The sequence below is a fragment of the Penicillium macrosclerotiorum genome, assembly GCF_028827735.1.
Source record: "Penicillium macrosclerotiorum strain IBT 26536 chromosome Unknown utg000008l_segment0_segment0, whole genome shotgun sequence".
Classification (NCBI taxonomy): domain Eukaryota; kingdom Fungi; phylum Ascomycota; class Eurotiomycetes; order Eurotiales; family Aspergillaceae; genus Penicillium; species Penicillium macrosclerotiorum.
Window position 1 is genome coordinate 1,814,242 of NW_026643087.1, and position 22,975 is coordinate 1,837,216.

A 22,975-nucleotide genomic window follows, 5' to 3' on the forward strand; every position below is an offset into this window, starting at 1 on the left:
TTAATTTCCCCTAATCTAACTATAGAAGCGATGGCAGTTTGTTATGTTTTCTGTATTTACTCCGGCGTTCTGGACGGCTCAAATTTTGTTTGAAGCAGACGAGGTAGAAACTCTCGCCGGCGGGCTCGAAAAAGGATAATAGAAATATTGATTGACTGGTTTGATTCAAGACTGAAACTACAAAAATCAGACTGCACGATATACAACAATTGACAAAAAGTGCATCTATGATCTTTCCTTGCCTGATTGATATGGTGGCAAGAGAAAGTTGACCGGCAGGAAGAGGAAAAAAAGGCGAGTTGTCCGCACTTTCTTGCGTTGCTTGACACCGTCTCCATGCGAGGCCCGACCGGTCGGGGATGTTGCTCAATAAACAGCCTTGGTCTTGTGTGATTGGCAGAATATGACATAATCTCAGCGTGTGGGGCCCAATGTCCCGCAAACTTTGACTCCGTCACTTAGAAAAAGGGGTCCCGTGACCGCTACCCCACTGTATTCGGAATCATAGGTTCTCCGGTCCGGAGATCAGCCAGTCAGCGTGCCGATGAGTCATCGCGCGAAATACCCGGCGACTCATTTGCCGGAGGGATTTCTTCCTTGTGATTATCGTCAACCTGCTTCTTCTGTTGATTTGGCCGACCTGGGTGCCCACGGTGGACGTCATGGCTGTAAGTGCTGATTGCATTGATCCGGAGGCTTCTCCTGCCAAATCTCTCTACGCCCAGCGAATTGACCCGTTATGTCTAGTCCCGATTCCTGTCCGCCAGCTCTGGCCACCGGGCCGCTTTGCTGCGGAGCCCCAGATCCCTCCGCCGAACATTCGCGACATCACGCATATTCCTCCAGCAGGCTTTTCACTCTCAGCTAGAGGACCCGGCGATGGCCGCCGTGTTCTCCTCCATGCAGACTGCTCCCAAGGCCGTTCCCCAAACCCTGACCGAGAAAATTGTACAGAAGTACTCGGTCGGTCTGGCCAAGGACAAGTTCGTTAAGGCCGGCGACTATGTGACCATCTCTCCCCACCGTGTCATGACCCACGACAATTCCTGGCCGGTTGCCTTGAAGTTCATGTCTATCGGTGCCACCAAAATCCATGACCCGAAGCAGATCATCATGACTCTCGACCACGACGTACAGAACAAGTCCGAGAAGAACCTCCAGAAATACAAACAGATCGAGGAGTTTGCTCAAACTCATGGTATTACATTCTATGGGGCGGGTCGTGGCATTGGTCATCAGATCATGTGTGAGGAGGGCCACGCTTGGCCAGGCACGTTGTGTGTGGCCAGTGACTCTCATTCGAACACATATGGTGCGATTGGATGTCTTGGAAGTGAGTGTTGTTCCTGATCCAGTATGAAATCGCTGAGCTAACCCCCTGATTTCCAGCTCCGGTCGTGAGAACGGACGCGGCATCGTTGTGGGCAAGCTCTAAGACTTGGTGGCAGGTACCCCAAATCGCAAAGGTCACCTTCACCGGTGTCCTTCCTCCTGGTGTTACCGGCAAGGATGTGATTGTCGCACTATGCGGTCTCTTTGATAAGGATGATGTTCTCAACCATGCCATTGAGTTCACTGGCTCCGAGGAAACCATGCGGAGTCTGCCTATCGATGACCGCTTGGCCATTGCTAACATGACTACGGAATGGGGCGCTCTTTCTGGTCTCTTCCCGATTGATGGCGTATTGAAGGGTTGGTTGAAGGCCAAGGCTACCACCGCCGCCATGGGCCTCGCCGATGGTCCCTTCAAGACCGTGGCGCCCCAGAACTTCACTCACCCTGTCCTGGAGGAGCTATTTGCTAACCCCCTGACTGCCGACAAGGGTGCTAAGTATGCCAAGGAGCTGTTCATCGATCTTTCGTCGCTTTCGCCATACGTTTCCGGCCCTAACTCCGTGAAAGTGGCCACTCCTTTGAGCGAACTCGAAGCAGCCGACATTAAAGTCGATAAGGCTTATCTAGTCTCTTGCACGAACTCCCGTTCTTCTGATATCGCTGCCGCTGCTCGTGTTTTCAAGGAAGCCGCGGAGAAGAATGGTGGACAGGTTCCCAAGATTGCGGAGGGTGTCAAGTTCTACATTGCTGCCGCTTCTATCCCCGAGCAGATTGCTGCTGAGGAGGCGGGTGACTGGCAAACCCTGCTCGATGCCGGTGCCACGCCCCTTCCAGCTGGTTGTGGTCCATGTATCGGTTTGGGCACTGGTCTCCTTGAACCCGGCGAGGTCGGTATTTCGGCTAGTAACCGCAACTTCAAGGGACGTATGGGATCAACCGATGCGAAGGCGTATCTTGGTAGCCCAGAAGTTGTCGCTGCTAGCGCTCTTAGTGGAAAACTCTCAGGCCCTGGCTGGTACCAGACCCCCGAAAACTGGAATGGCGTTATTCGCGGCGAAGGCGATGGTATTCGCGAAGAGGAGCGCATGCTCACGATGGAAGAGGCACTTGAGAAGGTCATTGGTCAAATTGATCACCTGGTGGCTGATGGAGAGAAGAAGTTCGCCCCTGAACCGACTGATGAGGCGGCTCCCGAGGCGGCTTCCGATTCTTTGACTGAGCTCTACCCTGGTTTCCCTGAGCGCGTTTCTGGTGAAATCGTGTTCTGTGACGGCGATAACATCAACACAGATGGAATTTACCCAGGAAAATACACCTACCAGGACAATGTGCCGGTGGAGACTATGGCCCAGGTCTGCATGTCGAACTACGATACCGAATTTAACACTCTCGCCAAGTCTGGTGATATTCTTGTTACCGGCTTCAACTTCGGCTGCGGGTCTTCCCGTGAGCAAGCGGCCACCTCCATTCTGGCCAAGCAGATCCCGTTGGTTGTGGCCGGTAGCTTCGGCAACATCTTCTCGCGCAACAGTATCAACAACGCCCTGATGGGCCTGGAGATCCCGCGTCTTGTCAGCCGCCTGCGCGAAACCTTCAGCGAAGACAAGGCTCTCACCCGTCGTACCGGTTGGACCCTGACCTGGGACGTCCGCCGAAGCCAAGTTGAAGTACAGGAAGGCGAGGGCGGTGCCAAGTGGACCCAGAAGGTTGGCGAGCTGCCTCCCAATGTGCAGGAGATCATCGCCAAGGGAGGCTTGGAGAACTGGGTCAAGCATGCAATTGAGGCTCAAAATTAAGCCTAAGACTCCGTCGGGTTGCTCTTAGCGAAAATTTGGCGTTTTGATGTGATACCCGAGCTTTGGTTTATATAAAAGCACCTTATAGTGATGGTTTGGATTTTTTTTGTTGCGCCTGTACAAAAGCCCTAGATTCAATGTGTTTTGCATGTTCAATAATAAAATATAGACCTTGCATCTGTCCAATTACAGAAAAGCGCGAGACAGTATAAGACTATCCTAGGTGTGCAAAGAGGAAGTGAAAAACAAAATAACAGAGGACGCTAGTGCGAGGACCGACGATGAAACAAGAATCCCTCCAAACACAAAGTAGTCGCTCAATATAGCTCTTGTCTTCGAGGTATATTAAACTTCGAGTCCGTATATCTCATCCAAATCGCCTCAATCAATCTAAATATAGCAATATTTATGCGCATTTATCTTGTGGCCAATCTCCCTGCATTCACTGCACCTCGGTGGAGCCCAGCTTACCAGTCGATGTTGTTTAAAAGGCAACTCGCGCTACCCATTCGATATGAGACAGTATCTTCAAACTGCTGATTGCACATAGCTGGGCGGCCGATATACCCAATCAATAATCAATGCAATTATCACCACTGGCCGTATTTGTTGGTACAAGTTCCTTATTCGTTTTCTTGAACAGAAACTCCTGCGCGCAAATCGTAACAATGCGCTTGAAATTGCATGTTCAAAAAAAGCCCCAATGCTTTTTTAGGCTGAATCCAAAGTGAGATGAACACTTTTAACTCTGTTAGCATCTTCGTCCTCTGAAATTCATTATCTGAGGAGAATATGATTATGATTTTATCTGTATAATGCCAGACAATACTATCCTAGTCTGGAAATTACTTTCAAATTGATATCGTACAAATTTTGAAAATGTCAAATGTCAAAGATATTGCCTTTTTCTCCGCCAGTTCTGTTATCTTTTGGCTTCTTGCACGGGTTGCTTGCTCCTCAATTCTTTGGAATAGCTGCTGGTGCTCATCAGACTGGTCGAAATGCCGGACAGAGAAGCAGGTTTCAGTTCCAAAGTCGTGGAAAATACCAGATCCACGGTATTTTGAATGGCTCTGACGTTGATTCAGATACAATTCAGCAATATAAAGCCTCTTCATTTGTGAATTGAAAGGGAGCAAAAGTGAGTTGAACAAGGTGACAGGTATATAAGGGTCATAATCCTCTAAGTGTCGATGAGCGTGAATGGCTGATTTGTCGCACGCAATCCACAGCTCTAGCAGGGTGAGCATCATGACTGAAGTAGCTTCAGGATTGTGTTGGTACTCTTTTGACGCCAACTCACGATACTCGGAGATCAGGCGACCCAGCTTCCCGCACGTTCCAGCGTCTTCGAGATGGTCCTTCATCCAAGTGTCGAGATAGGACTCAACCCAGTCTTCAAAGACACACAAGTTTTGGACGAGAAATTCAGAATTGCAGGAATTAAGCCCCATGGGCAGCTTTTCTGGCTCAAATGAGATGACCTGTGACGATCGTTGAAAAGACGTTAGGGAACTTTGCCCAATTCTTTGTCCAATATCTGCCAGATATTGATCAAGCCGAGGCAAATCACCCTCGGTGTCCTTTATAAAGTCCAAATGGGTCAAAATGTCAAGATCGATTTGGCAACTCTTTTGATCCATGATTCGTTGCCATCCCGATTGCGTTTTGTCGCTCACCTGATTGAGAATCAACTGGACCGAAGCGAACCAAGCCGGTTCATCGGCAAACTCGAGCTTCCATAATCGACGAATAGCCTTGGCAGCCATGAGGTATAGTACCTCACCAGGTGCTATACTTGATGCTTTTTCTATGACAGAGCTCATGAGAAATATCATGAACGATTTGTACAGCTCATGCGCTCGTTGACCATTCGACGAACGGCAAAAGGAAAGCTGCAGAGTGACGCGAAGGAGAAGCCACAAGGCCGAACGGCGCCAAGGGTAACGTGAATTGTGCCACATGACTTCTTCACGAGTATGTTTCTGAATTTGCATGTCTGTGACATCCGTTGAAAGCGGCCGAAGGGTGGCCATGAGGAATTCGGTGACCATTTTGGGGTCGGTGGTGTCTCTGTCCTCGTCATGATTTTGTTTTGCCTTTTGAACTTTCGGCTTTGTACCTGCAACGGGTTGCTGGCTCATACGGGCAATTGTCTGGGCCAGCATATTGAGCAGATTGGCTTCATTGAAAACTCTGGTATCCAAAGCTAAAGCAGGCCCTGGAAAGGTACGTTGAAGTCGACCCTGGGTCGACATAACAGCTGTGTTCGTAGGGGATAGCTCGAAACTCTCGACATGAGTTGTATCACCCTTCTGGCTGATTAGAATACCGGCATTCTGTTGTCGGACGTGGATTGAAAGGAATCCGCCTGGAATTTAATCAGCGATGTTGTCGACAGCTTGTATCTTCACAAGTATATTTCCTAACCTTTGACCAGGCGTCCTAGAGCTTTTTTAAGCTCCACTTCATCTACTCCACCATCCCGGCTGTGTATCTGTCGGACCTGAAGAAATGCTTCTGTAACCAGGCTGAAGGTATCAGCATCTTTAGCAGGAAGAAAGACCCCGAAACTGCGAAGAGCATCGAGAACAACCTCAATCAGCAGCATCTCATGGTCGGCACAATATTCTTCTTCCTGTGGTATTTTCGGAGGGAGAAAGACGTGATGGAATAGGTATAGCACCTCTTGCATGCTTTTTAATGTAGCAGGACTCATTCTGGCTTGCAAGAACTATTTTCTGACTTGGCAGATTGAAAGTAAGAGATAGAGTTTGTTTGAATACCTTCAGTTGATTGTGAGAGGTTGTCGGATATCTAGGAGGGTGTGCCGGATTTATATGTCCACGGCAAACGGACGCGGCAAACGGACACAGCAAACAGATGAGTCCACTCCCATCCTGTTGCGCAACACTAGGTCTTGCCATGAGAGGGGTTCAGAGGGATGTGTCGCCTAAGTCGCTGAAGGGGGAGCGGATGTGACGGCTGAGGAGTCTGAGGCTTCACACAAATATACTCAAGTTGAAATGACGCGAACCCTTGATGAAAAGATTACTCAAGAGAAGAATCCTTTGGGTGCCGTTAATTACTTTCACAGAGGCTAGGAAAAACCTTTGATTACTCCAGGAAACAGCAAGGGATACATGTCGGAGTATATAATGGATACTGTGTCTCTATCGCCACCCACAGCTCGCTGTTTCAGCACCAAAGACAAAATTTCATTTCAACATAGCAATCGGAGGATATCAGGCGTTTGACGTATGCCCTAGAAGGAAGTGTGACAGAAGTAGTGATATTGAGTATGCGCAAGGAAGAAGCTACCACCCTAGGCATATTGCTCTAATTACCAGACATACACGCTAAGGTCGCCGTGGAGCTACTAATGCTGCTACATCGGCTGCTATCTGAGCTGGAAATCCCTAACTCTCTTCCCACAGTATTTGATAGAAGCGAGGCCAAGAACAAGGTTCCTTCAAGGACATGACTATCGACATACCAGAGAATGATGAGCCGGAGTATGATCGGCGCTCCCATGGAATTATACAAAGATTATCTCCGGACGGCCGTCTATTGGGCTACAGCCACCAAGAGACAATACAGCACTATCAGGGGATACCGGGCAGACAGACGTCATTGAACCAGCGGAGGAAGCCACCACGTTAGGTGTTGCAGTTCGAAATAAAGGGAGTTCCCTAACCGCGGCAATAAATTTATCTACAGTTTTTGAAAGTGTGCTGGCAAATCCGAATTTCCCTGCGTAGCTCTACACCTCATGCGCGCCCTATAAGCTACGTGATTTTTGCCCTGCGCCTTTCGATGGACTGATACATGCGCTCTCCGTTTTTATTTTTGGCTCTACCTCTTGTCGTTGAAGCTTGCGATATCTAGCAATATCTAGCCAAGGATATACGTATATAACGTCCATCATCAGCCTCGGGAGCTATATCAAGGCTATTATCTGCTATTTGCGAGCGGGGTAGTCTTATATACATCAATCTGGGGTCATTCTGCGGACCGACATTTCTCACTACAATGGATACATACGTAAGATCATGGGAGAGCTTTCCTCCATTAAGAATTTGATTTCGTAGATAGGTATCATTTCATACTTTGAAAATCCAGAATCGAGAAATTCACGGACAATGGGCCTTTTTTCTCTCCTCGATAAAATTACTAGACTTGTCACCGAATTTCGCTTCCGAGTCTAACATTTTCGAATCTGCCTCGACGGCAGGCTGTGACGAATTTGCAGCTTCCACAATCATTCTCGAATCCGCCTCAGCAAACCAAGAATGCCGAGAATCCCCTTCCACCTCCACCGGCAGAATCTGTGGGAACGACGGCATGATTGGCGTTGGTGAGTTTTCTCCGACGTTCTGATAAGCATGATTCTGGTCCAATATCCCTCTTTCAATCCATCCCCATCTCAAACAGAATGAAAGGAGTCCAGTGTAGGTTAAAAGCAAGAAGACTACTTGAGAGATACTAGCCGCATACGAACTGCTAGTATCCGTCATTGTCTCTTCCGTCAGGTACCAGCGTATATCATAGATAGCCCACATCATGTTCAACGCAAAGAAGAAGGTACCAGCCCCGAACAAGAATATTGTAGGAACCTTGCGTGACATTAGTCATAAAAACGCCAACAATACAACATGACTGACCTTTGAATCTTTGCCAGCCTTCAGAGCCTTAATGACCAAGTAGGTGTCCCAGGCCAAAGTTTCCCAAGACGCCAGCCACCGGACAATCGTGCATGCCGAGTCTGTTTTGTAGGCTCGAAGCAATAAGACGCCCATTTCATTGGTAGTCAATGCAGACTGGTCAAGAATCTTGCGGTAGTAGTCGGTGAGAATCGCCCAATCAATGACGGCTACAATCACGATGATTCCAAGTATCACCCAGTGTGCGATCTTGATCTTCTCCGGATATTTTGTGTTACTGGCCAAGAGCGCGAGATGATTCAGTCTATAGAAGACATAGAAGAGCACGCAAATCATGATGTGCTGAAACAAGTTAATGATAATCTGTGCAATATAATAATAATTCGTGTTGATGCTGGTATATCCATCTCTAATGCCTGGTAAGAGCATGCCCTCTAATGGAAGGTCCAATATTTCAGATCTAACATATCGGGCAATTAGAGCATTGGTCATTAGCTCAAATTGACAATCACAGACCAAATGAAACTACGAATAGTCACAGGATCAAGAGTTACGCTCAACAAACTTACGTACAGGAAAGCCGCAACCAGGGATGCAAAGAGAGCCCATATCGGCAATCTTTTCAAATCGTATTTGCGCTGCCGACGGGCCACGACGAGTCCGATGCTGCAGCCCAAAGAATAGGCCCCTAAGATACAGTTCAACGAAAACTGTGCGTTGGTCAGATCTTTCTGTTGATTCTGGAGAATGGCTTGCGCCTGCTGAGAGGTGGTGGAGGTCATGTTGCCTCTCCAAGAGCGGAAAACGCAGCGTGACACAATCCAGACTGCAGCAGGACAGACGGCGGAGCATGCCTATGCCTTTTAAACCGACCCACGAGGCTTCCCGCCGCCATTAATCAATACCAAGCGGCCAAGAATAGGGGCGATGCTGGATATTCCATTATTAACGATGGTTGGATGGTGCTCTGGGGGATCGGCGGCCGCCAAGTTGTCAATCTGCGTCATGCTGTCAATGGCTCTGTCTAACTCGGTTCGACTGGACCAGGGCGTGTTTTTGGCCCCAAGCGACTCCACTTAAGCCCCGAACCAGAACATCAGGGTTCAAGACCGCTTCAAGGCAAATGCTGCGGTCGGGCAGGACAACACGAATCGCTGACGAAGAAGGAAATGCTTCGCCTTGCTGGACGCCTGGGCCGGAGAGAAGAGACGTCATCGGTTTCATGATCCAAACCAAAGGAGCTTCGGGATTTATACTAGCAAATCAAAGAGACACGTCTTTTGCATATGTATCCTTGGCCATGGTGCCTGCGTTTGTCAGTCAAGCACGGTCACGGACACCGTCTGATTTTTTGGCACAAACCGCCGCCAGTCGATAGAGTGAGAAGGCATATGTGAGAGAGTGGATTGCTATCCATTCTAAATTCATCGATATCCGATCAATATCGTTATGGGAAATAGCAGGTTCTCATTAGCGTCTCAATTCAGTCTCAGCACTTTGTGGACTTAACATTCATTACCCTCGGGACTGCTATGAATGTGAGCAAAGGAGTCCTAGAAGATTAAATCCACCCCCCCTCTGTAGAAACTCCTGAAATCCTCACCCACCATCTAGAAATATAAGGGGTTTATCTGCTGCTTGCAGAAACGAACACGGCCCGCTGATCTCTCTGGCATCAGGTGCAACCTTGCTGTTGAGCAGCCTCAATTGGCCCAGAGGCACACCCTACCAGAAGTTGTGGAGACAGGTTCCAATGCTAAATTTACTACAGTAGAATGAGATTGAGCTAACGGGTTAGGTGAGGATATTGAAGAGGATTTCACTTGCCTGCAAACTCGTTTTTACTCGATTCTTACTTTGCTATTCTTTGAAATAATATCCAAAGAGATATGCCAGTCCCTGTCTAACCCTTGTAGGCATACCTTAACTTGCCCTTTTGGATTTATGTGGCGCAGTGGATCCAAATCCGAAGCGCTGAAGGCCACTATTAGTGCCTTACACCGCCCCCACCAACCCTTCCGGGTTGTGGGTGCGCCACACAGTCTTTTCGTTTCACACAGTCTTTTCGGATTCTTCCTACTATCCTATTTTTTGCTTCCTACCTAACATCACTTTCTAAATATGACTAATTTTAATGAATCTCGTATGGCTGAGGCCTGCCTAGCTGCATCGCGTGTTAAGAAGCCTAATATAGCGCGTTTAGCACGGGAATTTGGCGTACCTGAGCGTACGCTTTCAAATCGTGTTAAAAAGAAAACACGGCCTATTACTACTAAACGCGGTGTCGGATACGCCCTAGAAGCCTATCAGGAAGAAGCCTTGATTTGCTGGATTCAATATATGAACGATTGCTATATGCCTATCACCCCTAGGATACTAGAATCGTGGGCGAATCGTGCATGCCAACGCGTCGGCAAGCCGTCGGTTAGCAAGATGTAGGCGTATCGCTTTATTAATAGGCTTCCTAAACATCTTCAATTAGGGCCTACTAAGCAGTATACGAAGGAATCAAAGCGAATCCTAGCAGAAGATCCAGCAGCATTAGCGAATTAGTACGATCTATTAGCCTAAACAATCAAGAAGACTACACCAGCACGCTTAGTCTATAACTTTGATGAATGCGGCTTTCAACCAGGCGAAGGAAGATCTAGAAACGTTATATCTACTACTACTACTACTAGTAGTAGTAGTAGTAGGAAGATAGTAGATCTTCCTCAGCCAGACTAAGGCGAAAATATCACGACTATCGAGTGTATCGCTGCCGACGGGTAGCAGCTAGAACCTTGGTTTATATTCAAAGGCAACAGGATCTTTATAGAATCTTGGTTTAATCAAACAGAAGACCTACCACTACATACTACGATCACTACATCACCAAACGGTTGGATAACCGACGATATAGTAGTTCAGTGGCTTCGATTCTTTATAGAATTAACACGCGACCGTACGAAATCAGGTGAAAAACGTATCCTAATATTCGACGGTCACGGTTCGCATCTTACATTCGAATTCCTACACCTTTGCGAAGAGAACGATATCCTACTAATAGGCTTCCTACCACATACTACACACCTTTGCTAACCGCTAGACGGTAAGCCGTTTCTAAGCTATAAGCAACACTTCCGCTTAGCGAATAACGACCACGCGTTTTAGGGTGGAAGCCCTATCGGAAGATCGGAGTTCCTTCGAATAATCGGTAATATTCGGAATAGAGCGTTTAGCCAGCGAATCATTCGGGAATCGTTTAAAGATCGTGGGATCTATCCAGTCGATAGTAGAAAGGTTATTAATAGCCTTCCTATCCAAGAAATCCCAGATCTCCTAGCGCCAGATCTACCGCTTCGTTTAACACCGCCACTACCACAAACAACTATATCTTCTTCTAGTATCGACCAATCGCTACCTAGATCTATTCAAGATCTAGAGAAGAATCAGAAAAAGATTGCTAGATATCAACAAGAAGATCTTACACCGCGGCAGCAACGTAATCTTGATCGCCTATTTCATCATAACAAGATTGCTATAGAGAACCTAAATCTAGCGAACGATACTATTCGCAAGATTAAGGAAGCTCAACAACCACTACAGCGCCCAATCACCAAGCGCCAGGTTAAAACACCGCTTAGCAAAACAGGGGTTCTCTCTATTAGAGATGCAAATCGTTCTATTACTAAAAGAAACGAGAAGGAAGCAGAGGCAGAGCGGAAGCGGGTAAGCAAGCAGTGGAAGAAAGCGTATAGAACATCACCACCACCAGAACCTACACAGGAAAGCCAGGCATCGTTAGATAGAGCAGAGGAAGCACGTCAGAACGGTAATAATTTCTTTATAGATACTAGTGGGATGCAGCGATAGATAGTGGAAATAGGAAGAATCCGAAAAGACTGTGTGAAACGAAAAGACTGTGTGGCGCACCCACAACCCGGAAGGGTTGGTGGGGGCGGTGTAAGGCACTAATAGTACTATACAAGACAGACACCAATTTTTCCAAGTTATGAAGTGCAAGCAACACAGTCTCAATGATGGGAAATTTTCCGGATACACACATAAAATGTAAGAATGTAACTATCATGTTTTAAGAAAATGAATACACTAGTTGAATAAGATACCCAGCAGCGTCACTTGGATATGCTCACGTGCACGTGATCCGCATTTTTATCGCAACATCATCCCCAATATAGACTCGGTTGTGCTGCATCTTCGCCTTGACACGCCCAAATCCTGCATGCGAGCACCTCAGCTACGACTTTTACGTTGGGCTTCCCCCATCCGCCCTTCATGGACCCGCATACGAGAAGCAGGCCTCCATGAATCGCCGCTCCGGCGTCATGTCTTAATCTCCGCAACCCCAGCTTGCCGAAGCCTACCGCCACAGGCCAGAGCCTTCTCGCAGACTTGTTTTCGGCGATTCATGCTTGATGCGGACTCCACCATCTATGCTCTGTCTACAGCCCCCGGAAGAGCCGCGATTGCAGTGGTGCGGGTTTCCGGCCCAGCTTGTGTATCGGTATGGAACTCCCAACCAACTCGACCGCCCAATACGCGAACAGTCCCGATCCTAACACTACCTCTCCAAGATATACAATGCACTTTGTCCTCGTACCTCGCTCCCCAAAGCCCGTTTCGCGGCCCTCCGCACCCTCTACGACCCGACGCTCCCACCCTCCCCGAACACCATCCTCGACGCCGGCGCCCTGGTGCTCTACTTTCCAGGCCCCAAAACCGTTACGGGCGAGGACGTGCTCGAATTTCACATCCACGGAGGACCTGCGATTGTCAAGGCAGTGCTGGGCGCCGTCGCGCGCACGAACAGCCCAGCTACTGTCGTCCGCTACGCCGAGCCGGGCGAGTTCACGCGTCGCGCCTTCATGAACGATCGTCTGGGCCTGCCCCAGATTGAAGCGCTAGGCGACACACTCTCTGCAGATACGGAGCAACAGCGGCGTCTCGCGGTGCGGGGCGCCAGCGATGCGCTGCTGCAGCGCTACGAGCTTTGGCGCCAGCAGCTGCTGTACGCGCGGGGAGAGCTGGAGGCGCTGATTGATTTCGCGGAAGATCAGCATTTTGACGAGTCGACAGACGAGCTGGTTTCGTCTGTCGCAACACAGGTGCGGGCGCTGAAGGTCCAAATCGGGTTCCATGTGCAGAACGCGTCGAAGGGCGAGTTGTTACGTAATGGGATTAAGGTTGCGCTGCTGGGGGCTCCGAATGCGGGGAAGAGCTCGCTCATGAATCGGATTGTCGGCAAGGAAGCGGCCATTGTGAGCACCGAGGAGGGGACGACGCGAGACATCGTTGACGTGGGCGTGGATCTGGGCGGGTGGTATTGCAAGCTTGGCGATATGGCGGGGATCCGCGCCGAGGCTGGCGGGACGGTGGTCATTGGAGCCGTCGAGCAAGAAGGTATTCGTCGAGCCCGAGCTCGAGCTCTGGAATCGGATGTGGTCATTGTGGTAGTGTCGCTGGAGGATTCTGCGGAAGGGGTTCGTTTATTTGTAGAGCCGGAGGTTCTTGACGCTGTCAATGACTGTGCAAAAGCCGAGAAATGTTTGGTCGTCGTCGTCAACAAATGCGACAAACTTTCCGCGGACGAGAGAACTGAAAGCTTGCCGCCGTCACTTGCAGGTATCATTGGCAAAATCTTCCCCACCGTGCCGACAAAACGTGTCTTTGCCATTTCTTGCAATGAAGCACAACGCTCGCCTTTGTCGACCGCCAGCTCAGCTGATCCAGGGAATCTACAAAGATTTTTACGTGGTTTAATTTCGACCTTTGAGCAGATTGCATCACCGCTAGGCATGGAGGGAGAAGGAAGTGAGCAGTATGATATATCTTATTGGGAAGATTCACTGGGCGTCACACATCGACAAAGCTCGAATCTACAAAGATGTCTTGACCATCTGGACGACTTTCTATTCCAGACCTCTCCCGGCCCTGCGTCCGACGCCTCCTCCCTTCCTCCCTTCCTACTCAGCGAATTTCCCTCCGTGGATGGTGAAATCGATATCGTTACGGCAGCGGAGCACCTGCGCTTCGCAGCCGACACGCTATCCAAGATAACCGGTAAAGGTGAGAGTGGCGATGTTGAAGACGTGCTGGGCGTGGTATTTGAGAAGTAAGTCTGAGAGCGGTCTCTAGCCGTCTTTCCAGAGCGCGCTAACAGCGACTGTAGGTTTTGTGTTGGCAAATAGGATTGATGCACCACCGGGTTATTTCAAGAAGAGTTGAGAACCCTTGAGGGGGTAATATGAGTAGAGTGGCGAGATATTTCCCCCAGCCCATTGCTGGAGCTGTACCGATTGACATTGAGCGAAGAGATGCGCTTATTCTGGCTGATTTTGGTGGCCATCTTGCACCGGATCTTTCAAGGACCCAGCGGGGATGCAATGCACTCGTCATCGTCGGCCTCCTTGTTCGGTCCGTTATAACCGCCACGACCCATTTTGAACGAATAGATGCAGATAGAGTTCCTTGAGAGAAGGGAATGACGAGTCAAGTTTGACAACAATGATGGTGAAGAGCTTTGGGTGCCTTGGCCTGTGGTGACCGTGTTGTGTATGGTAATGAAGTTATAAAGTTTTTGTATATAGAACTCGGATGAGCTTTGGTGGAGCGTAAATATGGTAATATAATAATAGATATCTCTGATCACGATTCGCACTGTTCAACAGTCTGAATTTGTCCAATCTATAGAAAAAAAGAAGCCAAATCGTCATGATCTGCATCCATATTTATATATGAAAAAGAGCTAAATAATTCCCCAAAACAACCCCCAAAAAGGAGCACGCCAGCCGGGGGGTCCGAAGTACGGGAGCGTCTGCCTGAGAATGCGAAGCCCCAAACGAACATCCAATGACGCGAGTGGGATCCTATGATTCACCCCCCAGGCTCCCACCAGCATTCCGAATCTTGCACAACCCGCCCAATTCGGGCAATGTTCTAGACGAAATTCCTGGCCCGGACGGGCGCGAAGAGAAGAACCCGGCAACTTGGGCGCCCTCCGCCGCGGCGTGCATGTCTGAGTCAGGACCGACTCATATCTTCACGAGGGCCAGAGGACAGCTGGAGCCAGGATCCCGGTTACTCAGTAAGATCGCTAAACAAACGAGCCCACTACGCCTCCAGTCCAACCAGAAACGACTAGAACGCCATGGATTCACTTAACCGGCGTTCTAAACCACGCGGGCTGGGATGCCGATTGAGCCACACTGCCCTTGGCACGCCCTAGCCCCGGCGCGCTTCAGAAATGCTACCGTGCCCTCGATGACGATTATCTTAGTCGATCGGAGTCTTTTGTTTCAGCTGATAAAACAAGCTGCTTGCTGTTTGAGGTTGAGACACCCGGTTCTGAGGCTCTCTTAAGCTGAAAGCCAGTGGGGAGGGTTGGGGGGTGGAGGAGGCAGTGGTTTACCTGCGGTTTAACTGAGGGTTTAAGTGGGCTCAACGAAGTTCACCGCTCGAGTTTAACCGACGAACGGGGGCGATCTTTGTCTGGGCTGCCGCATGGTCGCCAATCGCGGGGTGCACGGTATACCAGACTATACTATATCGCCATATCAGAAGCGAAGATGACACGGATCACTTACTAGGTCAAGGAACCAATGCACTGCAAGCTAGCACGCTCTCCTTTGAGACTAGTTGTGGCTCGAAACCATAACGATGGAACTCTTCTGGGAGGGAACAGCTGTCGTGAGGCGGGAAGCGCGGGGCTTGTCAGCTTTCTAAGAATAGGGTCCGCTTCAACGGTGCTGTGGACGAATCGAAGACAACCCGGGAGAATCCTTTGGCGTCTGACGAGCTGGAGAGGGGCCATAGGAGTCCCGAATAGGAAGCGTCACGTTGTAATAGTCAGGTTTTGTCCATCGCAACTTGGCTTGGATCCTATTTCCAATCTTCTTACGATGTCACAGTGGCACAATACCTTACAAATTTATGCCGTCATGCCGGATATGACGGAGCTTACGGACAGAGCAGCACCGACCAGGCGGTTGATGGTTGTTCTCTACATGCAGTAGGCCCGCAGGTACTATTAATAAAAATAAGAAACCCACGTTGCGCCCCTGCAGTCACGGACGGGGGGGCCATGTCCCCAAGACGCCGATCGCCTTTATTTTCCACTTTCATGCTTGGAGCAACGGGCTGACACGAGGGATCATTTAGAACGACGAGACCCATAAGGCCATATGGGCCATGGGGGTGGTAACGAGCGGCTGGAATGATTGGAAATCCATGTGTGACTTAGCCGCCCAGCATTGACCCGTACGGCCTGTTCTCGAGCATCGACGGCCCCAAGAAGACGCCCATTAATAAACATTTGCAAAGCATTAGTAAACCTGTCAGAACGCCAGTGGTCGGGCTCAGAATTATATATTAACCTGGATCTAGTATAGTTCACCGCTCTTGGTGGCGGGGGCGTTTTATTTTTTCCTATCGAGTTGACCTACGAATCTATGGAGAGGCCAGTGTTCGATGCCATGTGGCTTCTTCATGATGCTTAGCTGCCCAAACTCCTGGTCTCGGTATTTGGAAGCTATCACGAATGAGGAATTTGCCCCTCCCTTATTATCTAACATGCGCATGAAGAGCAGAGGGGCCGAAAGTTCAACCCCGCCCTATTTTCCGGCCCCTCACAATAAGCAGATGAATTGGGAGCAGACTAGGATCCAGGTTTGGTCGAAAGAGAAATTTCCCGATCGGGTATGCAGTAGACTTGGCATGTCTAATTTTGTCCGATCGTGGTAACACAACTAAAGGCTCCTTGGAGAGACAAGAGTGAATTGTTAGCTTACTAGCCGTGGATGCGATCGTAATCTGCACTGTATACGCGCCCATATCCAAGGAACGATGCGTTCCTGAACGAAAAATGAGACAGTGTTTCAGAAGTTTGTGACGGTAGAGATTTAGCAACTATTGATCAGTGCGCGGTGTCAATATCGGGCCAAGAACTGGCAGATCTTTGGCACGCCTGATCCGCGATTCCCAATCAAGGTTTCTGATAGTTTATTCGGATCCTGTCTTAGATCCTTTTTATTCAAGTGTAGGGAACTCCAAGTCATGCATCCATGGAAACAGGAGTCAAGGTTCAGGAGTTGTCGATATCCAGAAACCCCCTCGTCGTGTTCAACCAGACTGGACAGATCTGGGGGGAATTATTTATATTCCGACAGAATAAGACCGATCTGTCTAATAGAAGAGCTAATTATGTGGAAGTTGCATTCGTCGAGGGCTGTCAAGTGGTATTCTTCGAGGAATATATTTCAAATACTCCCAAATTGGATCTAAGATGTTCACTTGGTATTTTCTTTTTTCTTTATCACGCCAACGCTCTTGCGACTTCTACCTCGATTTAATCGATTCACTGAGTGAGAAAAATCATCGCAAGAGAATTGAGAAAGTGGACAAATTTGACTTCGATATCGATCGTAGACGGGCCACCAGACAGAAGCCGCGTTGGGCTGAGGCACGGCGTTAGAAAAAAGATTGGTTTGTATTATTAAGAGTGACGGGGCAAAATATGAAACTTTTCAACGTTGAATCGAGCCTACCAGGTCATATATAAGTCAAGGCAACGTGAGGACACGGTCATAGCGGACCTTTTAACAGATGGGTCACATCACTAAGGCGGGAGTCAAAGGAAGTTCAATTTAGACACGAGCTCTTCTTTTACATGGAGAGGTTCCCTTAACGGAGTGAGCTATATAGAACTGTCATTTCAACTTTTATTTCTACTAAAGAACAAATAAGAGTTCTCCGGCCCACCATCTTTCCGTCATGCTTTATCTTACTCATTCGGAAGCCTTTATTTGTTAAAATATCTGTTAGGCTTCGGTAGTCTTGGTCCACTAAGTCTTGCTGATCCCATACTAACAGTGAACTATGACTGTTTAGCTAAGACCTTTCATTCTCCACATCTTCCATTTCTACCGCCCAAGTCTAAAATTTGATATTAGCAGAGCTCAGGTCTTCGAAGTCCGCTTGCTGTCTTGAATTTTTTTTTTCATCGACTTCCACTATTCGCCTATTTCATTTATCAAGACCAGGAGTTTCCTTAACTCTAATGGTTATCTAACATATTTTTAGAAGCTCCTTTTCTAAGGCCATGGGTATAGGAGCGCAAGCATCGTTCGTCCTCCGTACGCAGATCCGATAATCACCACGTAGATATAGAGGAATAATAGGCATTCATCGGAGATCTTAATGGTTTTTTCGATATTTTTTAGTCCAATATTTATAGGCTCGTGCTAAGCGGTTAGCTTAGCACACATCTTCTTCGTTGCCTTCGTTCTCTCTAAGCCAGCATTCGTTAAGTTCCGCTATATAAAAGTCGGATAAATGTCAATTTCTTCATTGCTGGGATCACCAGCAAGGTTAGCCCATGTTTTTTCACGACCATTAGAATCGTTGCTCACCTTCAATAGAACGTTATAGATTGTAGAAGACGACTGCTTGCTAAGCCTTCTTGGATGAGGATGGTCTTCAACATATTGATCATCGAACGCTGTATGAATTGGATCAAATCCTCGCTCAATCGAAAGCGCATATACTTTGTTAACGTCGCTAATATTGAGGCCTACTGTTTTGGAAACCTGTTCGGCTGATTGATGGGCATAGCCATGCAGAGCAACTACTAGCGCACGCTTCATAGATGATGACTGATTTGCCATATAGTAGGACTAGTAGTAGTAGTGGTAGTGGTAGTATTTGTGGTGGCAGAATAACGAGAGAAAAGGGGAAAGACCTTGTATGTATTCTCTTTGTAAAGGACTAGTGGTGAGATATATATGGTCAGTGCGCTGATTGTTTCTTTTGAGATGGACTACCGTAGAGTAGGCAACTATTCGAAGGGCAATTTCAGAATTGACTGGGTGTGGTACTTGTAGTGCATATAACTCAAGGAAGGCTGGGCGGACGGCACTGTTCGCCACATCCTTTGGTCGGATATAACTGGATTTTATCATTATAGAATGATAGCCCAATCAAATTGAACAAAAGAAATTATATGAAATGTAGGTATTTCTATTTCTCATAATACTGGCCTTTCTAGCAAAATCCTAGAACCAAAAAAAGAAAGATACCAGTCATCCCAGCCCATATCTCCCAATCGGCACAGGGTGAGTGCGAGCCATGCCCAGACTCTGAGAATAATAAGAGTGATAGGGAGAAGACAGAGGAACATATAGTGCATAATTTGAAGTTGTTTTGATCGTCTGCCCTCTGAGAGCGGGGTAGTCTCTTATACATCACTCCCGATTCATCCTGTAGACCGCCATTCCCCCACTACAATAGTTGGTCCTCCAACCCCGACATATATTCACACGGACCTTAAATTATGATGATCGAAGTCCATCAAATTTATGTCGATTCAGGAGGTAGGAGGCCGATGAAAATAGATACAATAGTACCGGTCTAAGGGTCCGTGTAGTACAGCGGGCGCATTGGTACTTTCACCAGGTAGCTTCCCCCCGCCCGTGATCATCACGGCCCCCAACGCCCGAGTGGGGATACATCGCCCCCATGTGATTTGACGAGCATTGACATGCTCATCTCCGGCTGAGTTGAGTTGTGTTCCTGCACCTGAGGAGCCATGGATCCGGTGTCAGCGTTTGGCTTGTTCACGGGCGCAATTCAGGTTCTGCAAGCCATCGCATCGACGGTGGGGGGCCTCCGTCAGCTAACCGGGAAATTGCGGGAGGCTGATCTGACAATTCACTCGCTTGTTCAGGAGTTGACGTGTATCCGGACTGCCTTGACCAGCCTGAAGGAATGGCTGCGTATCCACCGAAGTGGCCACAATGGAGCCAAAATGAGCGGACTCGACCAAGATCTGGCGGTGGCGATGGATGGATGTCGTATAATCATGGATGTCCTGTCTGAAGAGGTATTTGACTTGGTTCAGAGTGCCCATAGCAATGGAGGCATTGGTTTTGGAACTCGCATGAAGATTGTATGGAACGATGAGGCCATGCGAGGCCATCAAGAGAAGCTTCATGCTCAAGTGCAGGCACTGCAGCTGCTCCTTCAAGTATGTCAATGGTAAGGGAAGAATGCTTGCACCGGATGTTCATTAGAGCAATATTAATTATCAATTAGTCATTCATCAACTGAGCAAGTTCGCCTTCTTCGAAAGGCTACGACGCGTCAGATCATTGGGAAAGTCGCGGATGATACTGCGACGCTGAAGACCGGCAGGGCAAGTAGGATAGGCGACGCAGACAATATCTCCGAAAGCAGCAGTCGGCGACCAATTAGCGATCGCATTTTTGATTTCGATGCCGCTATCATTGATTCTCCTGTATATCAGCGAGCTTTGAATCAGTGGAATGCCCCCAGTTTACCTCCAGACACACGACCCCAGCAGAGCGAACCCAGCATCAACATCAGCCAAACCTCATTCACAGACGAGGGCTATGGAAGTTATCTTTCCGAAAATATCAACAATAGCATTTCATCATCGTGGACTACGCCTACCCAGGTACATGGACACCTCCTGGCTGTGCCAAACAGTCCTGCGGGTCCAGTTCATCCCGGACACAATAGGAGTATATCGCAGACTCAAGTGTCCCAGCGGACACAGCCCGGAAATGCACGAAGAAGTGTCTCAGATTCGAAAGTATCACGTCTGCAATCATCCGGGTCCAGACTAGAGCGGCTATCATCCTTTTTGGGACGTATGAATACGTCTAGTCGAATAAGTTTACGGGTCCCAGCTGGGAACTCACAATTTGTTTCCACAAGCTCATTTGCGCGACGCACGAATCGTTTTAGACCGAACTTTCATATCAGCATTGACCTTTCTAAATATGGGGCCTCAGTACCGCCCCTAGTGAAGGCAGCCCAGGTGGGATCTCGAGATGAGGTCGAACGGCTCCTCATACAGGGCGACAATGTAGAGGAACGGCATGAAGAATCAGGCCGCAATGCTCTGTTGGTTGCCTCGCACTGCGGAAGAAAAGAAGTAGTTGATCTGTTGATTCATTGTGGAGCACAGCTGACCGTAACCGATGGCTCTGGAGAGACAGCCCTCCACCTTGCCGCATCTCGTGGGCACTGGGAGACAATGGAGCTGCTCTTGGTTGAAAGCAGTCTACTGGATACTCCAAATCTCAAAGGCCGAACAGCGCTGAGAGTTGCTGCCGACTGTGGTCAGCCAGAAGCTGTACAGGTCCTGCTCATCCACCACGCTCAAGTCAATGCCCGTGCAGAAAATCAAATGACGGCTTTCCATGCTGCAGCAAAGCGAGGGGATGCGGAGATTCTGCAGCTTTTGTTGAGCAATGGCGCGGACTTGGAGGCCAAAGATGGCATGATGATGACGGCCTTGCATTATTCATGCGAGGAGGGCCATCTGGATGCTATAGGGCTATTACTAAAATTTAAAGGCAATATTGAAGCGCCAGGCCGGGATCGCAAAACTCCGCTGATATGTGCTGCCGAAAAAGGTCAAACAAAAGCCGTTCAACTTCTCTTACAACAGAGAGCTTCTTCACGTAGTGTTGATGATACTGGAATGACTGCACTTCACTGGGCAGCCTACAACGGTCACGAGGAAACGGTCAGAGTTCTCAGTGAGAGAAAAGGTGCTCTAGAAACGGTCAATAGTGTCGGGCGTACAGCTCTGCACTTGGCAGTTATGCAGTCGCAGTTCGCTGTGGTGGAGCTATTGCAACGAATGGGAATTCCCCTCGAAAGACGGTGCAAGACCGGCCTTACGGCGCTTCATTATGCCTGCATAGCGGAAAGCTTCGATATCACCAGGCTTTTGATACTGACCGGTGCCGATATCGAGGCTGTCGAATCTCAACATCAGCAACGGCCTCTGCATATTGCAGCAACCAGAGGCTCCATATTTATATTGGATGCGTTGTGTGACAAAGGAGCTTCTCTTGATGCTCGCAATGGAGTCGGTGACCGACCAATTTCCGTCGCCAGTCGCTTCGGAAATGCTGAGATCGTGCAAAGATTACTCGACCGTGGATCACCTCTCTCTCTGAAGTTTGGTGATGGACCTCGAGAGGATTCTCCTTTATGCTTGGCTGCTATGGGTGGTCATTGGCACGTTGTTTCCTTGCTGATAATGAATGGCGCATCCATTCTGAAGCAGGATGAGGCAGGCTGGTCACCAATTCGTTACGCTGTATATCATGGCCACCCGGATGTGTTACAGTTGCTCCTATCTAGTGGCAAGATACCTGATACCATAATTCCCGATCTTCTTCGCATGCCTGAAATCGTTGGGTTTTCTCATGGTATTCCGGAGGATAGAAAGCATCAAGTCCAGAGCGTTCTCCAGCAAAATTTGCATCAAAACCATCCAATCGCACCGCCATCTTCATTCGGAGCATCACATCAAGAGAGTCCGCGCATCTCCATGATTGAAAATAGCTCTTCTGTTTCCCAGTCAGTTAGTTTTGCCGTTGAAGCAGATAGCTCCACGCCATTTGAGCTGCCTGGAAGCTTGGACCAAGTACCGCCCAATACCAACAATGGTCCTATTTCTCCTAGGTCAGACGTATCTATTCCGAGACAAACAGATGACAGAAATGTCTTGTATGCAAGTGACAGAGTCACCAAGTTACAGAATGAGGCCCGCGGGATATCAAAAGCCACGCCTTCAAACAAGCGGCGTGTCAGATCCCGAAGTCGAAGTATATCTCGAAACAGAGAATCGCCACTCTTATCTGCGACATTTATGCCCGTCACGTCCTCTTCATTTATAATGCCCCAAGCGAACCTTTCATCCACGCAAACGCGATCCCTCGCATATCGTACAAAAAGCGGAACGCTGAATCGTCTCTCTCTTTCTAATTCCAACTCAGATCTCTCCGAGGTCGACCGCATCCCCCGAACACTTCCTATGCAAAGATCATCATCGCACCGGGCTGAATCTAGGACCCGAGCAGAGATGCAAAAGGATGATGAGTCAGACTCGGACTCAATATCTTCCGTCTATACGGCACCGGAGGGGGGGATTATTTATTTGACACTGCTACAAGTAGTGCAGGCGTCGAATATTGAAACCCTACCAAAGGTCTTCTGTGATGTATATAATGGTAATCATTTATTGGAGAATATCTACCCGAACAAATCACAGAAACAGTAGTATTAGTACGATTGTTCCTATGCCATGATTATTTTTATGTTCTTGAACTTCTTTTGTGAGATTACAATTGGAAACTTGCG

The 22,975-nt window shown here is 48.5% G+C and overlaps 6 protein-coding genes across 6 annotated transcripts; 3 read left to right on the forward strand and 3 right to left on the reverse strand.

The window, feature by feature from the left end:
* Nucleotides 1–662: 662 nt before the first annotated feature.
* On the forward strand, nt 663–3,131 carry lysF (homoaconitase LysF; the record flags this gene model as incomplete). The annotated part of the gene is made up of 3 exons (XM_057080548.1): nt 663–668; nt 748–1,333; nt 1,390–3,131. 3 exons carry the CDS (start codon nt 663–665, stop codon nt 3,129–3,131), a joined length of 2,334 nt encoding a protein of 777 aa, XP_056930876.1.
* Nucleotides 3,132–3,982: 851 nt separating this feature from the next.
* N7462_008835 (uncharacterized protein) lies at nt 3,983–5,826 on the reverse strand (the record flags this gene model as incomplete). The annotated part of the gene is made up of 2 exons (XM_057080549.1): nt 3,983–5,502; nt 5,562–5,826. The coding sequence occupies 2 exons, from the start codon at nt 5,824–5,826 to the stop codon at nt 3,983–3,985; spliced, it is 1,785 nt and encodes a 594-aa protein (XP_056930877.1).
* Nucleotides 5,827–7,264: 1,438 nt separating this feature from the next.
* On the reverse strand, nt 7,265–8,577 carry N7462_008836 (uncharacterized protein; the record flags this gene model as incomplete). The annotated part of the gene is made up of 3 exons (XM_057080550.1): nt 7,265–7,747; nt 7,796–8,137; nt 8,365–8,577. The coding sequence occupies 3 exons, from the start codon at nt 8,575–8,577 to the stop codon at nt 7,265–7,267; spliced, it is 1,038 nt and encodes a 345-aa protein (XP_056930878.1).
* Nucleotides 8,578–12,020: 3,443 nt separating this feature from the next.
* Nucleotides 12,021–13,986, forward strand: N7462_008837 (tRNA modification GTPase; the record flags this gene model as incomplete). The annotated part of the gene is made up of 3 exons (XM_057080551.1): nt 12,021–12,302; nt 12,373–13,910; nt 13,968–13,986. 3 exons carry the CDS (start codon nt 12,021–12,023, stop codon nt 13,984–13,986), a joined length of 1,839 nt encoding a protein of 612 aa, XP_056930879.1.
* Nucleotides 13,987–18,036: 4,050 nt separating this feature from the next.
* Nucleotides 18,037–18,459, reverse strand: N7462_008838 (uncharacterized protein; the record flags this gene model as incomplete). The annotated part of the gene is made up of 2 exons (XM_057080552.1): nt 18,037–18,108; nt 18,205–18,459. 2 exons carry the CDS (start codon nt 18,457–18,459, stop codon nt 18,037–18,039), a joined length of 327 nt encoding a protein of 108 aa, XP_056930880.1.
* Nucleotides 18,460–19,379: 920 nt separating this feature from the next.
* On the forward strand, nt 19,380–22,895 carry N7462_008839 (ankyrin repeat protein; the record flags this gene model as incomplete). The annotated part of the gene is made up of 2 exons (XM_057080553.1): nt 19,380–19,817; nt 19,923–22,895. 2 exons carry the CDS (start codon nt 19,380–19,382, stop codon nt 22,893–22,895), a joined length of 3,411 nt encoding a protein of 1,136 aa, XP_056930881.1.
* Between the last annotated feature and the right edge of the window lie 80 nt (nt 22,896–22,975).